We start from the raw sequence: 16,847 nt of genomic DNA, 5'->3' as shown, positions 1-16,847 counted from the left end.
GCTGTTGCCTCCTTCCAACTGAATGACCTCTGCTTCCAACAAACTATGTCAAGTGCACAGAGACAGTCCATACCAAAGAAGCAAGCAGTGTCCAGTGCTCCTCAGGGTCTCCTGCTTGGGCAGAGGAAAAAGAAAGAGGCAGCAGCATCCGCAGAGCTGAGACAGTTTGGAGAAAGGAAGGATTAAAAGACATGTCTAGATACCAGCTCTGACAGGTGGAAATGTTTGCTGTCAGAGGGAAAGGATGACATATCGAGTCAATGCCAAACACCTCAGACACTGAGGAAGCATGCACCAGAGACAAGCTGCAAGGATTTCAAAGCAAAAGCAATGGAGGGAGCAGACCAGGGGGATTAGACACTCTGTCTCCACAAACAGCAATCTACAGGAGTTTGTGATGAGCCACTTAGTTAATTAAGTCTGGGAGCCAGCTGTCTCCAGGGCTGGTTAACATCTTGTTTCCTTCTTTGACCTGTCACTGGGTACGCGCTGGTGATGGGCACTTTGGAATGCAGATCAAACAGACAGGTTAAATTAAACTGGCCAGACAGACAGTTTAATTTATGTACCAATTCAATGGGCTATGGGGAGAAAAACCAACCCAAATCCAATTGTAACTTAACTTCTCTGGTACCAATGGGAGGTCAAAGCTGATCTTCATTGGCCTTTAATAAATCAGGAGGAGCTACACCAAATTCAAAGGCTTCCAAACAGTGACTATGGTAAAAAATTGGTATAAGGGTAACCACAATGAAACCCAAAAGGAATAAAGGGATTCAGACTAGAGCGTAAGACATAAAGAGGCTCTGTGGTAATTTAGCAATTGCTAGCAGGTGTGAGCTGAGTGGTGGTACAATGTCAGTAGCAAGCCCATTCCCTTGTGAACAAAAAAGCAGACTTAACCCATGAAAAAACTGAAACATGAGACTTTGGGAGTGGTTAACTGTTCCAGGCAGACCTCCAGAAAAGCAGGGCATATAGAAAGAAAACCACTGATCTTTAGCGCTAAGCGTTAATCTAGTCTAATGCATCCTGTGACAAAGATTTTCCGATGGACTAAGGAATGATCAGCCATATCAGTCACAGGTGTACAGGTATATGAGTGTGCCTGGCAGGTATGCACATTGTGGCTGTGTATAGGTACCCATCACTATGAGACAGGGGGGTTGTGCACTCAGGCTGTTAGGTGATGACTTCTCTTCTGAGATGCATTTCTGACTATCACTTTATGAAAGGGCGTAAAAAATTTTCATAGATTCTGTTTTTGATAGTTTACAAAAATCTTTGGGTGCATTCAGCTCATTCTAACAAAAAGCAAAGACTGCTCTGGCTGGAATGAAATCCCTCATCTCTAAAAGATAAAAATAAAGATGGAAGAAACTGGAGGGAGAAGGGGGGCAATTTTGTTCATGGCATAATTTCACCTTCTTTTTAGCAAAAAGCTTCAAGTACCAAAAAAAGAAAAGTTCAGTTTTCACCAGCCTCTGTTTCTTTCCAGTGAAATACGTGAATACTATTATGGCAAGAATCACCAGGTAATGATATTACAAAGGTTCCCTTTTTCCTCACAAAGTACAAGCTATCTTTGGAGAAATGCTAATTTATTGTCAGATTAGTGATATAATTTCAGTTTGAGGAAGCTGTCACAAACCGCTGTGTTTGTGCTATTTCATAATCTCTTTAATGAAAGTCAGTTCTTGGGACTAGATATTTTTGGGTGAGGGACTTAGCTAAGTACTTTCTGTGACAGCCGCCATTCAAGGACTGGTGCAAAGTGCGTAAATAAAACAAAATGCCCGAAGAAACTTCATGGGCTGTGAATTACTTATCATGGGAACTGAACGGCAGGGACCTAAAACATGCTTTGAGTTAACAAAGGGACAAAAATACTTTGGATACTTTCAGTCCTACTTCTGTAAACTCTCAGTTGCAGAGAGTAAAATATATCCTTTGTTGTAACCATCAGAAGATGGCATCGTCCAAAATAAACCACCAGTCCATTCTTTTTCTCAAGCCCATAGAAATATCTATCTAGAAAACTTCATAGCTGAAATGTTTTTCTACTGCATCCTCAAAAAGTGGTAGTGGCAGTGGAAACTGGTTAAGACACAGCTCTAGTGTTCTTAGCACTGTATTGTCTAACTGTGCTGAAGAAGACTGAATAAAAAGGTCTACATTACAGCTCTCTACATTATACCTTCCTCTGTCATAACAACTAATGAAGGTGAGGAATCATTCCCACAAAGTTGGCTAGTATAGACCAGAGAGCCACGGTTATCTAGAGCACATGTACAAGCTTCCGTGGGCTGAAGCTCACTTCATCAGATGCTATATATAGTGTCGACCAGGCCAGGAATTTCTGTTTTTCTGCCTGTGAACAATGTCTCCTCTGCACACTGTGTTCTGATGACTGGGTTCCTGTAGTTCTCTGGACTAGAGTCAAATATACTCTGGAGTGGAATATTGCTTTTTTGTATTAGAATCAATACACTGCACATTCATTTCCATTTCATTATTTATAAAGGACAGTATATGTCATTACATTTCATGTTTTTACGTACCTTCCCCCTATTTTCCTATGACAAGCTTAAAGGTATATCAGTGAGTGGAATTCAAATTTCAGTGCCGTACCTGGTTTGCCAACATGTTTCTAGCTAACAGCCCTTTGCCTTGACTACTGGAATTTCACTAAGCCAGCAGTTCTGCCCAGCCAACGCATGGGCTTTTCTGGGAATGCTCAAAGAAGTTAAACTCCCTTACGCCTTTGCAACATTACAACATTGGGTTGTGGTGAGGTATTGAATGCACACATGTTAAAGGGATTAGTGCTTCTGCTGGGATAAGCACCTAATTGTTCACGTCCTTACCCTATAACATTTCAACAGTATAGGAATCCTCCAAGATCTCTTGACATTCTCAATCCGTCTTGGTATCAATTCATTAGGAAATAGCTATGCGCGACTAACTTTCTTGTTATTAAATTGGTACAACCACTTTTGATCTTGTCCACAATTAAAGAGGCCTGAAGTGAAGAAAAACTGAAATGAAAATAACTAAACAAAATCCAAACAGGAATTGTCTAGTCCTCACTATATCCTGTTTAGGTTGTAGCCAGGATGACTACCTAAACAAGCTCTACCCGATCCAGTGGCTTTACCTTGTGCTCCCAGGTCGCAAGGCATTTGGAAGGCAAGAGAGGGTTCCTCCCATATGAGAACATATTTTAACACAAAGGCTTATGCTGCTCTAGATCCAAAGTCAGAGCTTGCTTAATGCCTGGAAGCCATCTGTCCAGCCAAGCTTGAGCGCTTCTGTCTTATGACACACTAACTGCTTCTTGGTTGGCTGTCTGCGGCATGGCTGTTGTTTAGGGTACGTGGTCATTGCTTCACATGAACAAGTAGGCATGACTAATCCAAAGGAATGTCTCTATTCCTTAGGTTTCGTTTTCTGTCCTCCCTCCACAAGCATTAAAAACAATGAACAGAGTTGTAAATATGGTCCCCGGCATGGAGAACAGGTGGTGCTAATGGCTGCTAAGTATCCCTGAAGGGAGAAGACTGGAAACCTACTATAAATTTCTGGGGCATTTCTGCTACTGAACATATTGCCTTTTGCTTTAATAACACTGAGAGGATCCCATGATGAAAGACCCACAGGGGGGAGCTTCGACTCACCTCAGGTCACCGGGTTTTCTTTTTCCATTAGTCTTGGGAGGGCATTAGTTTGATGTATACACATGCCACAGGCAAGTGAGAACAGCACTGCTGCAAAGCGACATTCCCATCACCTAAGTCACCTGGTTTTATGTGTTCTCTGCTTTGACATAGACTCAGGTCAAATTCTCTTCACTGGTGCAACTCCATTTTTGTCTACCCACTGATGGCAGTGGAGCCATAACCCTCAAAATCAGAGCAGAATTTGGCACTTTAAGAAAAGAAAAAGACTCTCCAAGCTAATAAGTGAGATCAAGGTATTAATAAATGGGCCAAAGAGATGCAAGTCTTCTCACTCAGGGCTTACAAGATCCAATTCTATCATGAACAGAACATCACCAATGTGAGTTGTAGGTGTCTTGCCTCTTGTGGAACAAAATACCTAAATTTTTCTGACAAACTTTCATATGAGTTTGAAGTCCTCAGTCCCTTCCCTGCAGCTCTGAGGAACAGTGGTGTCCTGTAAGGTACCTCAGTGAGTCTTCCTAAGCCTCCCCACCCATATCCTCAGTGGTTGGGAAAGGATGCAAGTGACCTCTAAAGAGAGACAGCAAATCTTTCAAGGGAGATCCCATTCTCTGGTACTGGACCACATGAGGAGGGGAGTATAAAATCCCAGAGGAGCCTACTGATCTACACTGCAGATCAAGACATCAGTGCCAGCCAGAGTGAGTTTCTGAAGGAGTTGTGTCCACTTCTCCAAAAAGTCACAACACAGTCCCACCCCTAACACTGACTCTCAGCCTGTAGTTGGGCTGGTGCTGTGAACACTGAACCAAGACATATCCATGCGACCCTATATTTCACCTGGGACCTTCTAAGTAATATTACTCTGACCTTTGTGTCTGGAAGTCTCTGATCTCCTCCTCCAGATCCAGCAGGGCTGCAGCCTGAGTTATTAGCTTCTTGCTGCAGGGCAAGGATTTGAGTTGCAGAATGAGCAGGCCTAGGCAGAACTTGGCGCCCATCTCCTCCAGCTCTCGAGTTCCGATCTGCAGGCCCTGTCGGTGAAAAGCAAAAAGTGAGAGTCAAGACTTGCATCAGCAATAAGGCTGATACAACTCTCTGCGGGGGCCCTCCAGGTAGGAAAGTCCAGAGGCAGGGCAATGAAAAGGAACAGACCCCAATGCTTAATATGCAGACTTTGCTCTTACTGCAGTTGGACCTGTTCCTCATCAAAGCTATTTACAAATACGACCTCATAGCTATCTGAAAAGTAATCTCTATTTTACACTTGGGGAAATTAAGGGTGAGTGTAGATGAAATGGGGGCCTAAATTGAAGCAGTGGGTTTTTAAAAACACTGTTTCAATTTACAGCCCTTTAAACCCCCATGTTGCGCATACACCCAAACTTACCTGCCTCTCCGGCAGTGGGGAGGGGAGGATGAGTTGCCAGTGGGTGGAATGGTCCCTGGACTGTGGCGGGGGGGGGGGGGGGTGGTAGTGCTTCCCCCTGCAGCAGGAGCCCTCCCCTCTCCACCCTCCCCCCCAGGTGGCACCTGCCTGCAGGCACCAGGCTCAGGCAGTCCCGGGGGGCACTGCAGCCACAGAGGAAAACACCGGGCTCCCACGCATCTCAGGCAGGCAGGCTCCAGGAAAAAAAAAAAAGATCAGGCTTGCCACTTTTTTCTTTTTTTCTTGGGCACAGCCTGCCTTCCCAGGCTGCTGCCAGGCTGCCTGCAGAGCCCCTGAGCTTCATGGAGCCCGGTGCTTTGCTCCGTGGCTGTAGGGCAGCAAACTAAAACTCCCTGGAGGTGCTTCAGTTTGCTGTGGCTCAAGTCCTTTAAGGTGTGTTACACCATCAAATTTGCCACAGCGGCTGGAATTACTGCGCAATACGCAGCTGATGAATGCAAACACCAACACCATTAAAGTAGTGCAAACCATTTAACCCACTTTAAAGTGTCATGCACACATGCCCCTCCTTTCATCTATGCACAGTGTAAGGCAAGGATTTAAGTGACTTGAATGCAGCCACAGAGGAGGAGCTAGTAAGAGAACCCAGGAGTTTCTATGTCCAAGTCTAGACATTTTAAGAAACATCTCCCCTTTCTCCCTCTCTCTGTCCCTTTATAGAAAGAGCCGTCTCCTGGAGCCATTGAGAAGGCTAATAGTCTATGCCACTGTAAACTGTCAGCAGAGGCCAAGAGGAAAAGGAAGGAGGAGGGAAAAGACTTCTAACGAGTTATGAATTGTTTAAAGAAATCAATAACAAAGTAATTACAAAATAACAAACACCTCCAAGGAGCTTATCAGTCTATTAAAAACCTGTGTCTCCCTGGCACTGACAGTCCGGAGAGGCAAAATCTTGATCTGCATTTTCCATACCCCAGTATTCAAAGGGGCTCAGCCCATGGTGAAGCATGGTGACACAGAGCCCCGTTGGAAAAGAACTGAATTTTGAACCTTCTGTGTTTTCCTCCCTGATTAAGTGCCACGGCTAAAAGAAACCAAACCCAAGGGGCCAATTCTCCCTCCGCTGGCTGTGAGTAATTCTTAATGAAATCAATGGGACTTCCATAGATGCAATGTAATGGCTGGAAGGAACCAAGCCCCAGACATATGGAAGAGAGAAAAAGAGAGAGAGTCTGAAATTCCCCAGCTTTGGTATGTATTGACCCTATCAAATGCACTCTTCAGTGCTAGCACACATGGGGCAAAATCAATCACTGAACAATTGCTGCCTCAGCTAGCATCAATCCGATGGGTTTCTACAGCACAAAACATCTCCACAGCCAAGCCACCCCTCTGACATGAGCTCCCAAGTCCATTACTGAAGACTGTTTCCTTAGTAACTGTCAAAAGTCCCCATTCACGTTCCCAGGAACAGCCACGCGGATGGTGTAAGGTCCATTCCAGTATGGCCTTTCTGTCTGCACTCAGATCTTTACCAGGCATTATTACTGGACATCTTAGGGGGTAACAGAGCCTTGCAACTTCCATTAATCCATTAAAGGAGGCACAGCTCGGATCTCAGGGGCTTTCTCCCTGTGCAGAGTTTGTCAGATTTGCAAAGCGCTTCTGGATCCTCAGGGATCATTCAGCTCTGTAGAAATGAGAGCTGCGATTATTTCTGAGCTGAGAGAGTGCAGCTAGACAGAAGGAGGAAGAAATTTCTCTTATAAACTGTTGCAGTTCTCCTTGCAGACGCTTTTCCTGTGGACGTTTGTCAGGCTCAGAAGGCCAATCAGGGCAGCATGGAAATCCCTATTTTTAGTTTGATAGGTACAGCGCGTGGAAGTGACACTGGGAATTAAACCTGCCGGTGAGGCTGGTGAATATAGCTTTCCATAGCAAACCGTTTGAAATTCTAGATGCTTGCCTGCTCTCTGAGGAAAAATTATGAATTTGTAATAATTACAATTATCATCAATCATAAACTAAAATGAAATATGCACTCAAAAGTACCCCTGGAAAGAAAAGCAAATGGAAACACAACATGAGCACCTGCACAGGGGAGCTCACAATTCAAATACAGATGGGATGTAATATGGACGACTAAGCTGCGGCAATGTGGTGGAGTGGGTAGAGCATTAACAAGAGGCATGTGGAGAAACTGGTCCTACTCCCTGCGTTGCCACTACTCTGTTACATTAGCACAGGCACATCTTTGAGCCTCAGGTTTCTATTCCAGCTTGGCTAGTTAGACTCTAAACTTTCCAGGGCAGGAGCTCTGTGTGCCTATACGACAGGTGACAGCAATACAGCCCTAACAGAGAATGCCTTGCATTTGAAAGCTTGCACAAATTTATTCCAACTATGTGGCTGGTCCAAAAAAGATATCGCCCAAAGAAATCCTTGCCTCTCGCATAGCTTCTGGACCATCATGCCTACATCATCACTCTTACAACACAGCGATGCAGGCTATAATTGTAAGAAAGAAGGGAGGAAATACAGGAACCAAGGGTTGAAAGTGGCAGGCAGGGGGAGCACTTAGGAGTCAGTGCAAGTTTGTTGATGACAAGGTTATTATTTATTCCAAAAGGAAAAAAAAAAATCTCTTCTTATTTTGTGTGTGCCAGGGTCAAAGTACATGGGACAAATAAAGAGAGGGACAATGACATTCCCAAGTGGAAATATGTCATTTCTATGGTGAAAAGGCCTTGTCTTCAGAGGTAAATACAGAAAGAACATCATGAGGCTCCCCCCTGGGGTATATCACAGGTCCCTGCTTCCAAGATCAAGGCAACACACTAAATACCTATCAATCTGGGAGATGCCAAGCAGCAACTGTGCTAAAGCTCTGCCTGTGGCTTTATGATTCCCTAGGGTTTTATTCAGGATATGAAGAGGCCTTAAGAAACTATGAGTGGAGAAATAATAATAATAAAACTGTAATATACCTGAGAAGCATCAGGCTGTAATTGCTCATGCACTGAAGTTAGCTGCTGTACCATGAGCCTGTATTACTTTGATACCAGATAACTCAGGAGTAACAGCTGGAAACCTCAGCTAGAGGATTACTTGTTAACACATTTTATTCACTTCAAACACAAAGGGATTTCTTTTTTAACTGGGCTAATTCAGATCATTCTCCTTCTCCCTCCTTCCCCTTTGTCTCTGCTTTCAGCAATGGATGGAGCCAAAGGGTGCATGCCATAACTGCTGACAGGCCTGACAAATGAAATTAATGTTATTGATGGCACCTGCCAGGAGCTACTGATGGTGTTGTTGGCATCCAGTCCCAACGGCACCAGCAAAGGGCCTGCGTGGTCCCTCGGGGTTACTTTTATAGCCCTGCGACATACAAACACACTCTACAGGATGTATAAGGCAGTGATATTCCCAAGTGAAAAGAGCACATTCGGTTTAGCATGTTCTGTGCTTTAGCCCAGAGGAAGAAGTTGAACAGTGAGAGTGTCCTGGACCAGCTGAGAGAAGGTGGTGTGGCTACTATAGTCATCTAGGACTAACCCACTAAGCCTCACCAAATTGCTGTCTGTGGTGGTCTGTCCTTCTAGGTCTTCAGTGGCTTTTCTCTCTGCTAGACTGCATCATGTTTCCCATCTTCCTGTGTTTACTTGGTCCCCTCTCAACTCACCATTATCATTGCAAAATGACAGGATAGATGTTTCTTGGCTACTGTGGGGCAGAGCAGACCCAAGACACCCCTTGCCAGTCTGTCAGCTCTGGCTCTTTGACTTTGCCTTCCTAATTATGCCTTTGCAGAAGGCAGCGAGCAGGGTTCACCTGAAATCTGTATCAAGATTTCAACCCTTTTACTTCTTGAGAGAATACAAATTCTAGAGAATAGAGAATATGCAAGTTGATCAAAGGGATGGACTTAGCTATCAAGATGGACTGGAATGCTTAGTCCTGTCTTCATAAGCTATTCCTTTTCTCAGCTTCTCTACTATAACTGTAATCCAGGGTGTCAAGTGCTGCTAGCAGTTGGGGTGGACTGCATGAAGCCGATACATGAACAATAGCAGAGCCAGACCCACTGTATCACTGGCCAAAAAAAAAAAAAAATCACTGCAAAACAATTTGTCACATTCAACATTGTTGTATCAAATAATTATCCACAGATAAATGTTTCCATCGTTATACAAACTGCCCTCAATATGCTTCCCAGGATTAATGATACAGTTACAGAGCTGGAGGCAGAAAGGAATCGTTATTGATAAGCGCTGAATTCCTCCTGCAGCCAAAAGTGATATTGCTTCCCAGCTTTCAGCTGTTGGTAGAGAGGACATAGGACCTGCTGAATTAAAACCAGAGATGTCTCAGTAAAGGGTGACTAATGCTCTAGTGAATTCCAGGCTGGAAGACATTCATAAACAGCAGTCAGCTGGAGATTTGGGGGAACACTACTGTTCCCCGAGTTGCAAAAAGGAACAGTCCGAGGGAAAACATACCATCAAGGTGTTCTCTCTCACTATCCATCACTTGCTTGATCCTTGGGGCAACAGCTTTTCACTATAAACTCACTTCCACTCAATATATACATACACACACACACCGTATTCTCTGCATCTCAATAGCTTTACACATGCACAGCAGTTATGCCCTAAGGCAGGGTATAAATAAATTGACAGTCTGGTTTCCCACTAATTCCATCAGTGAGCTCTCAGTCAGAATACTAATAAAACCATCCAAAGGCTTCAGAGGATAAACCAGTGAACTGAATGAAACATTCAGTGTCTGGGGTCTGCTGTCTCTTAAGCTGAGCTTGGACTGTATCTGAAAGATATTGTCCTTTCATCCCCAGCAAAAGAAAACTCGCAGGTACTCAGGAATTTGGTGCTTAAAGATTGCAGGGAGGAGTTGCTGTAAAAAAAAAAAAAAAGAAAAGAAAAACAAGTTTTCTCCTGGGTCGCAACCCCTTGAACACCCACACTCAGTGTTTCATGGCAGGGACATCATGCTGAATGGAAGGAATTAGGAATGAGGCACGAGTCTAGGCCAAAGGATTCTGGGGGTATTATCTGAGCAGGAAGGACAAATGAAGCAAGGAGAAGGTATGTGAAAAGGAAATTTTAGAATAGAAAATGAAAGAAGCTGTGGATACAGCTGTAAGATAAGTCGATGGAAGAGAAGAAAGGGAGGAAGAGGATTGCTGGGGTCAATGGAGGTTAACACAGAGGAATGGAAACAAAATGGAAACCAGTGGCACTCTATCCACTATCTGATCATTAACTAAAGTGTGTCTGGTTCTGAGTGCCCATCATTATTATGTCCTGTAGATTGGCTGCAAGTGAGGAATCACCAGTGCCCATCTATCTACAGTGGAATCTCCTGCTCCTTCCTCAGGCACATTTCCCTGCTGAAGTCAAAGTGGGGGTTGCCGCAGTTAGTACCCAGTAATTTGGGATTTGTTCTGTACAGATGGACACTGACAGAAACAGAGCGGGGTACCCAGGGGAATCTTTTTATCCTGTGCCATTTTTTCTGTTACTTAAATTATTTTTTTTTTTGCCGTTAAAAATATATATATTTTACATCCTGAATTGTTCGGGGGCAGACTGGGGAAAAGTGCATGAGAAGGGCCAATGCTGTGCCTGCAGACCTGTTGGGGGAGCTGCCTTCGAAATCTGCTCTGAAGTGCACTTGGGCTAGGGACAGACATTACACATAAACCGGTTTAAGTGATCAGAGGCCAATTTAAGCCTATAACAGAACGTAAGTTCAGTGCATATAAACCAGTTTTAAAATGGCTGAAACTGGTTTAAGATAAACCTGGTTGAATGTAATATCAGAATTCGCTAATTTGGGTCAAACCGGTTTATGCAATGGCTGTCCCAGACCTTGGAGTTCGGCAAGGCAAAACATGGCTCATTTTCCAGCCAATCATTCAAGCACATGAAATTCGAATCCTCCAGAACTATTGTTGGGAACATTTCCTCCTTCTTTCTTCTATGCCAACTTCTTGCACGTTTGAAGCTCCCATCCCCACAACTTCTACCTCGTAGTCTCCCAACAGCTGGTATGGATGTAAATCATTGCACATGGTACATGGCAACAGAGGACAAGGGTCCGCCCAGGCTCTTCCTGATTAGGAACAAGAAAGATTATGTTTCTGTAGGGGAAGGAGTCCCATAGTGTTGATGTTCAGATATGCTCACTAAGGAGTGAAAAGCCAGAGAGGAGAGAATATTCTCCTGGAGTGAACAGACTATAGAGGTGAGACAGTCCCACTCCCTACCAGGCTCTTACTTTCCAAGACAGGTAAGCACAGCATTCATTTGCTTTCCCATTTATCACCAGGTAGCATACCAATGAACTATTTTTAGGCTGCAGATGTCACCTGGACTAACGCTAACAGATTACACCCCCTCTTCACAGCTGAACGATCCTTCACCTCCTCCCACACTGCCCTTCCCCTATGCAGCTGTTGTGTTTTCAAACACAGCCGAAGAGGTGAAGATAATGCTATGCCAAGCTGCAACAGAGGACTCTGTAGGAGCTCCCATTGTTTCAAACTGGGCCAGGAGCTGTAACAAGTTCTTATTTGATTCTAACGGCAAGAGACATTTCCCGTGGAAAGAAGTGAATGTGCAGCCTCCTTGCATGTGGGGTTGTCAACTTTACGGTACTATGTGTGATGAAGGCTTTGTATTACGGAGCAGCCTGTTTGTGTGCCCACAGAGGGGGAGGGTGAAGTGAACAAAGGGCACTTCTTCCCTTGACATGACATGCAGGGAAGAAGGCTTTAAAATTACAAGGGGGAAAAAGCTGAACATTTCCAATGTATCCCTAAAGACAAACAAAAAGCCAACTCATTTGTGCCTCCAAGATGACTGTCCATCAGTCCAGGGACTTCAAGATGTGCCATCTTTTACAAATGGGGAGCCGAGACATGGAAAAAGATTAAGCAACTTGCCCAAGGGAACACAGGGAATCTGTGGCAGAGTGGGATCTAAGCCCAAATTCCAGTACAATGTCTTGTCCAAAATACCATCATTCTCTGCAGTGGGCCCAAATACATATAAGGCAGCCTACCATTACTTTTCTATGCAAAGACTGGGAAATTCACAGGTATCTCCCCATTCCCTTTAATCTGAGTAACTTGTCTTGAATGCAGTTTCCTCTCAACACTCCATGTAATGCAGGGCAGTGCTATTATCCCATTTTATAGATGGAGGCACAGACACACTAAGGACCCGTGGCATTTTAATGGGAGGCACCTAATACCTTTTAGGCTCTGCACCAAAATAACTTGGTCAAGGTCACACAGAAAGACCCGAGGAGAGGAAGAAACTGGATCCAGACCTCCCATGTCCCAAAATAGCAGCCTAATCACTGGGCAATCTTATCAGCATTTTGCATTGCTATTGACCTAGAAGCTTTTGCTCTGGATGCATTCTTAAATGTGGAAATCAATTAAGTTTGCAACAGAATTACCAGACCTCTGGTCCATGCAGTCCAGGTTCATGTCTTTGGTTTTAGATGTAGAAAGATACTTAATGCAGCAATGCTTTACAACTGGAGTGAAATAACTTCCTGACCCCAAGCTGCTGATAACCATATGCCCTGGGACATAAGGATTGATGTTCCTTATAATTTTATTCCAGCTAATGTAAATGCAGATCCTATTCTTATTCATAAAGTGTCTGATCTCTTTTTTTCATCTTAATAAGGCATTTGTCTTCATAATGCCATCCACTACTGGGTTCCACAGGTTAATTATATGTTACATACAGAAGTATTTGTTGCATCTTAATTTCATGAAGTGCCCTCTTGTCATTGCATTATATTACAGGGTAAAACCCAGCACCTGGATGTCTGTTCCTGGCATTCAATATTTAAAATAACAATACAGTTTGCTGTCGTAACTCCCTTTCTTGCGGAGCCTTACAGTGCTTGGCAAACATCAACTAATGGGGCCTCATAACCTTCCTGTGGGATGTGTTTTGCCTCCAGTTTTACATAGTAAATACAATACAAAGGGGACTTGACTAATGTCACCAAGGGAATGGGAATAAAACCCAAGAGTCCTGCCTCCCAGTGCCTTATTCTGGACTGCAGAATGGGAACCTTTCATGGTAGCACCAAAACTAGGATGGAAGGGAGGTGACTTGGGACTCCCCATTCAGGGCTGGCAGATATCAATTCACCACCTGGCACACCGAAGGGATTCCTGCTAATCCTAAGCTATATATCTACAGTGTCCATAGCCAACTGGCAGTGAGAAATCAACACAGCACAGGTTAATTTCAACCATAATTTCTCCCATTTGTTTTGTGCTAGCAACACTTCGCTGGTGTGGCAGAATTTGTAGATCTAGCTTTGCCCTGGGTGGTAGTAGTCTAGGCCACATAAAGCCTAGGGGTGGCTAGATAGCGTCCTTGCAGCTAGTGTGTGCCAGTAGTGCCAGCACAAAAAGATACAGCCCTATAATAAAGACCCCATTCCCCCTCTTCCACACAGTTATGTGATGCTCACACCTTGCAAGCGAAATAGCCCTAGTTTTCATAATCCTTTCTTCTAGTGAAGCCCCTTCTAGGCCAATAAACAGTTTCATCTGCCTTTTCTGGACTTCCTGTAGCTCTGCTCTACCTTTGTCCAAATGAAACGACCCAAACCAAACACAGTTCTCTAGGAGGGGTAGTATCATTAATGCCTATAAAGGCATTATGATGTGTTCCAGGTTGTTTACTATCCTTCTCCTCAGACAGTGAGGTATCTTATTCACTTTTTCTTTATTGCTCTTGCAGAGCATTGAGCAGACATCTTCATTGAGCTGTCTTGATGATAGCTACCTATTTTTCCTGAGTGGATACAACTAATTCAGAACCCATCCCTGTGCCTGAATGCTTTAAATTATTCCTTCAAATGTACCTTACCCTGCCTCTGTCCATATTTTATCTGCTATCATATTACTCAACCTCATCGTTTCTATAGGTCTTTCCAATCTTCCCTACTACTATATAATTCAGTATTAACAGCAGCAGCAGAAAATTTTGCTACCTCATTATTCTCCCTCTCTTCTGGGTCATTAATAAGTATATCGACCAGCACCAGTCCTAGCACAGACACCTGGGGTCACCTCACTATTAACCTCTTTCCATACCAAAAAATTGCCTATTTATTCCTACTTTTGATTTCTGCCTTTTAACTAGGTTTTGAATACACGACAGGGCCTTCGGAGTCTCACCCTGTGGCTCCGAATTTCCTTAATAGCCTTTTGTGAGGGGCTATATCAAAAGCCTTTTGAAAGTCTAATTAAATTTTATCCACCATTTCTCCTTCATCCGTTGATTTCCTTACCACTTTCAAAGAATTGTAACATATCAGACAGGCACAATTCACACTCACAGAGACTATGTTGCCTTGTCCTTATATTATTATACTCACCAAGGTGCCTGTAACACTGTCTTTGGTGCTTTTCTCAGCCCCTGAATTAAGTCTCTAAATGCCAGGCATCAAACTCAGCATCTTGTTAAACATGGTTTGGGCACAGGCAGACATCTAGTCTGTTGGCTCTTTTTAATGACAAATTGAATAACTTTTGTTGGTAATTTAGATGCTTTGTTCCTCAGGTGACTCAGATTTCCTAGAAAAATGTTATCTGGTCCTGGTCTGATCCTGGTGATTTAATGATGCTGGCTGGCGTGTAAAATAACATAAGGGCTAGGGACAGACATTCAAAAAGCCTGAGCCTGAGTTGATTCAATTGTTGCAGGTTAGTCTAACCTAGAAAGCTTGAACTGATTTGGAGGTGGATAGACATTCCCTTTTCATTCCAGAAATTCAGGCACATGCCTGCAGTAGCTCAGGCTAGAAGCCAGGGTGTGCTACAGCACCCTCCGTTCCCTTCTACAGCGCTGAACGAAGGGGGGATGTGGCCAGGCCCCAGCAGGAGCTCTGATTAGGGAGCTCCCTCACTCCTAGCAGCCCAGCACGGAGTTAATAACACCATGTTTATCACCCGTAACTCAGTTTTTATCAGCCCATTAAGAAAACAAAAGCTTCTCTCATTAGTTCAAGCTCTTCTTAAACCACTTTTTCTGAGAAAGGAAGGGGGGGGACATAATGAGCTACCTGTTGATTAGCACCAAAAACCCCTAAGCCAACACAGTCCTGTCTGTCTTTGTCCTGTCTCCCACAGCACAGACTGTGGCCAACATGTTCTCTGCTACCTAATGCTGAGAGGTTTCTGCATAAGGCAGGGAGTGGTGAGGGGGGGAGGGAAGCAGACAGAAGCCAGGCAGACCCCACATAGATTTCATAGACATTAGGGCTGGAAGGGACCTCGGAAGATCATCGAGTCCAGCCCCCCGCCCAAAGGGCAGGACGTCAGCTGGGGTCATAGGATCCCAGCAAGATAAGCATCCAGTTTCATCTTGAAGGTGTTCAATGAAGGCGCTTGAACAACCTCCGGTGGCAGGCTGTTCCAGACCTTGGGGGCTCGGACAGTAAAGAAATTCTTCCTTATGTCCAGCCTGAAACGATCTTGTAGTAGTTTATGACCATTCGACCTCGTCATCCCTTGGGGCGCTCTGGTGAACAAACGTTCCCCCAGATACTGGTGGTCACCCCTGATAAACTTGTAGGTGGCCATCAGATCACCCCTGAGCCTGCGCTTTTCCAGGCTAAAGAGCCCCAGGGCTCTCAGCCTGTCATTGTAGGGTCTGCTTCCCTGACGTCTGATCATGCGCGTGGCTCTTCTCTGGACTCTCTCAAGCTTCTCCACATCCTTTTTGAATTGTGGAGCCCAAAACTGGACACAGTACTCCAGCTGCGGCCTCACTAAGGCCGAGTACAGGGGGAGAATGACGTCCCGGGATTTGCTTGAGAAGCATCTATGGATGCAAGCCAGCGTTTTGGTCGCTTTACTAGCCACAGCATCGCATTGCAGGCTCATGTTCATCTTGTGGTCAATGATGACCCCCAAGTCTCTTTCTTCCATAGTGCTAACCAACATAGCACTGCCGAGCCTATAAGGATGCTGCGGGTTTTTTTTCCCAAGGTGGAGAACCTTGCATTTATCGGCGTTGAACACCATCAGATTCTCATCCGCCCACTTGCTGAGCCTGTCCAGGTCAGCCTGGATCATCCGCCTGTCTTCTGGTGTGGATGCTTTGCCCCAAAGTTTGGTGTCATCTGTGAACTTGGCCAGTCCGCTTCTGACTCCAGTGTCCACATCATTAATGAAGATGTTGAACAGTATGGGTCCAAGGACAGAGCCCTGGGGGACCCCACTGGTCACAGGACACCACGATGAGTGACTTCCATTAATTACTACCCTCTGGGTCCGACCCCGGAGCCAGTTTTCCAGCCAGTGGATCGTGGGGGACCCAAGGCGACAATTGGCCAGTTTCTCCAAGAGGCGATCATGGGACACCAGATCAAAGGCTTTTTTGAAGTTAAGATATATGACATCAATCTCTTCTCCCTTGTCCAGGTGATAGGTCACCTGGTCATAGAAGGAAGTGAGATTGGTCAAGCAAGACCTACCCGCAACAAACCCGTGCTGGCTATCCCTTAAGATGTTGGTGTCGGCCAGTCCATTAAGGATGGCCCCTTTAATAAACTTTTCTAAGATCTTCCCCGGGATAGAAGTCAGGCTGATGGGCCTATAGTTAGCTGGATCCACTTTCCCCCCTTTCTTGAAGATAGGCACCACATTGGCCTTCTTCCAGTCTTCGGGCACTACACCAGAGCGCCAAGAGTTTTCAAAGATCCAT

General features: G+C 44.7%; 1 protein-coding gene across 1 annotated transcript in view; it reads right to left on the bottom strand.

Annotated features, from left to right (window-relative positions):
* The window catches only part of AGBL1 (AGBL carboxypeptidase 1), a 393,910-nt gene that overhangs the window by 117,229 nt on the left and 259,834 nt on the right, over window positions 1-16,847 (bottom strand). The window contains exon 21 of the mRNA XM_019477387.2: window positions 4,554-4,717. Within this exon, the coding sequence (XP_019332932.2) occupies window positions 4,554-4,717 (164 nt within the window). The remainder of the gene's footprint in view (window positions 1-4,553; window positions 4,718-16,847) is intronic.

Source organism: Alligator mississippiensis, chromosome 11 (genome assembly GCF_030867095.1).
Source record: "Alligator mississippiensis isolate rAllMis1 chromosome 11, rAllMis1, whole genome shotgun sequence".
NCBI lineage: Eukaryota > Metazoa > Chordata > Crocodylia > Alligatoridae > Alligator > Alligator mississippiensis.
The sequence above is the reverse complement of the archived record's forward strand: the minus strand, read 5'-3'. Positions and strand labels throughout refer to the sequence as shown.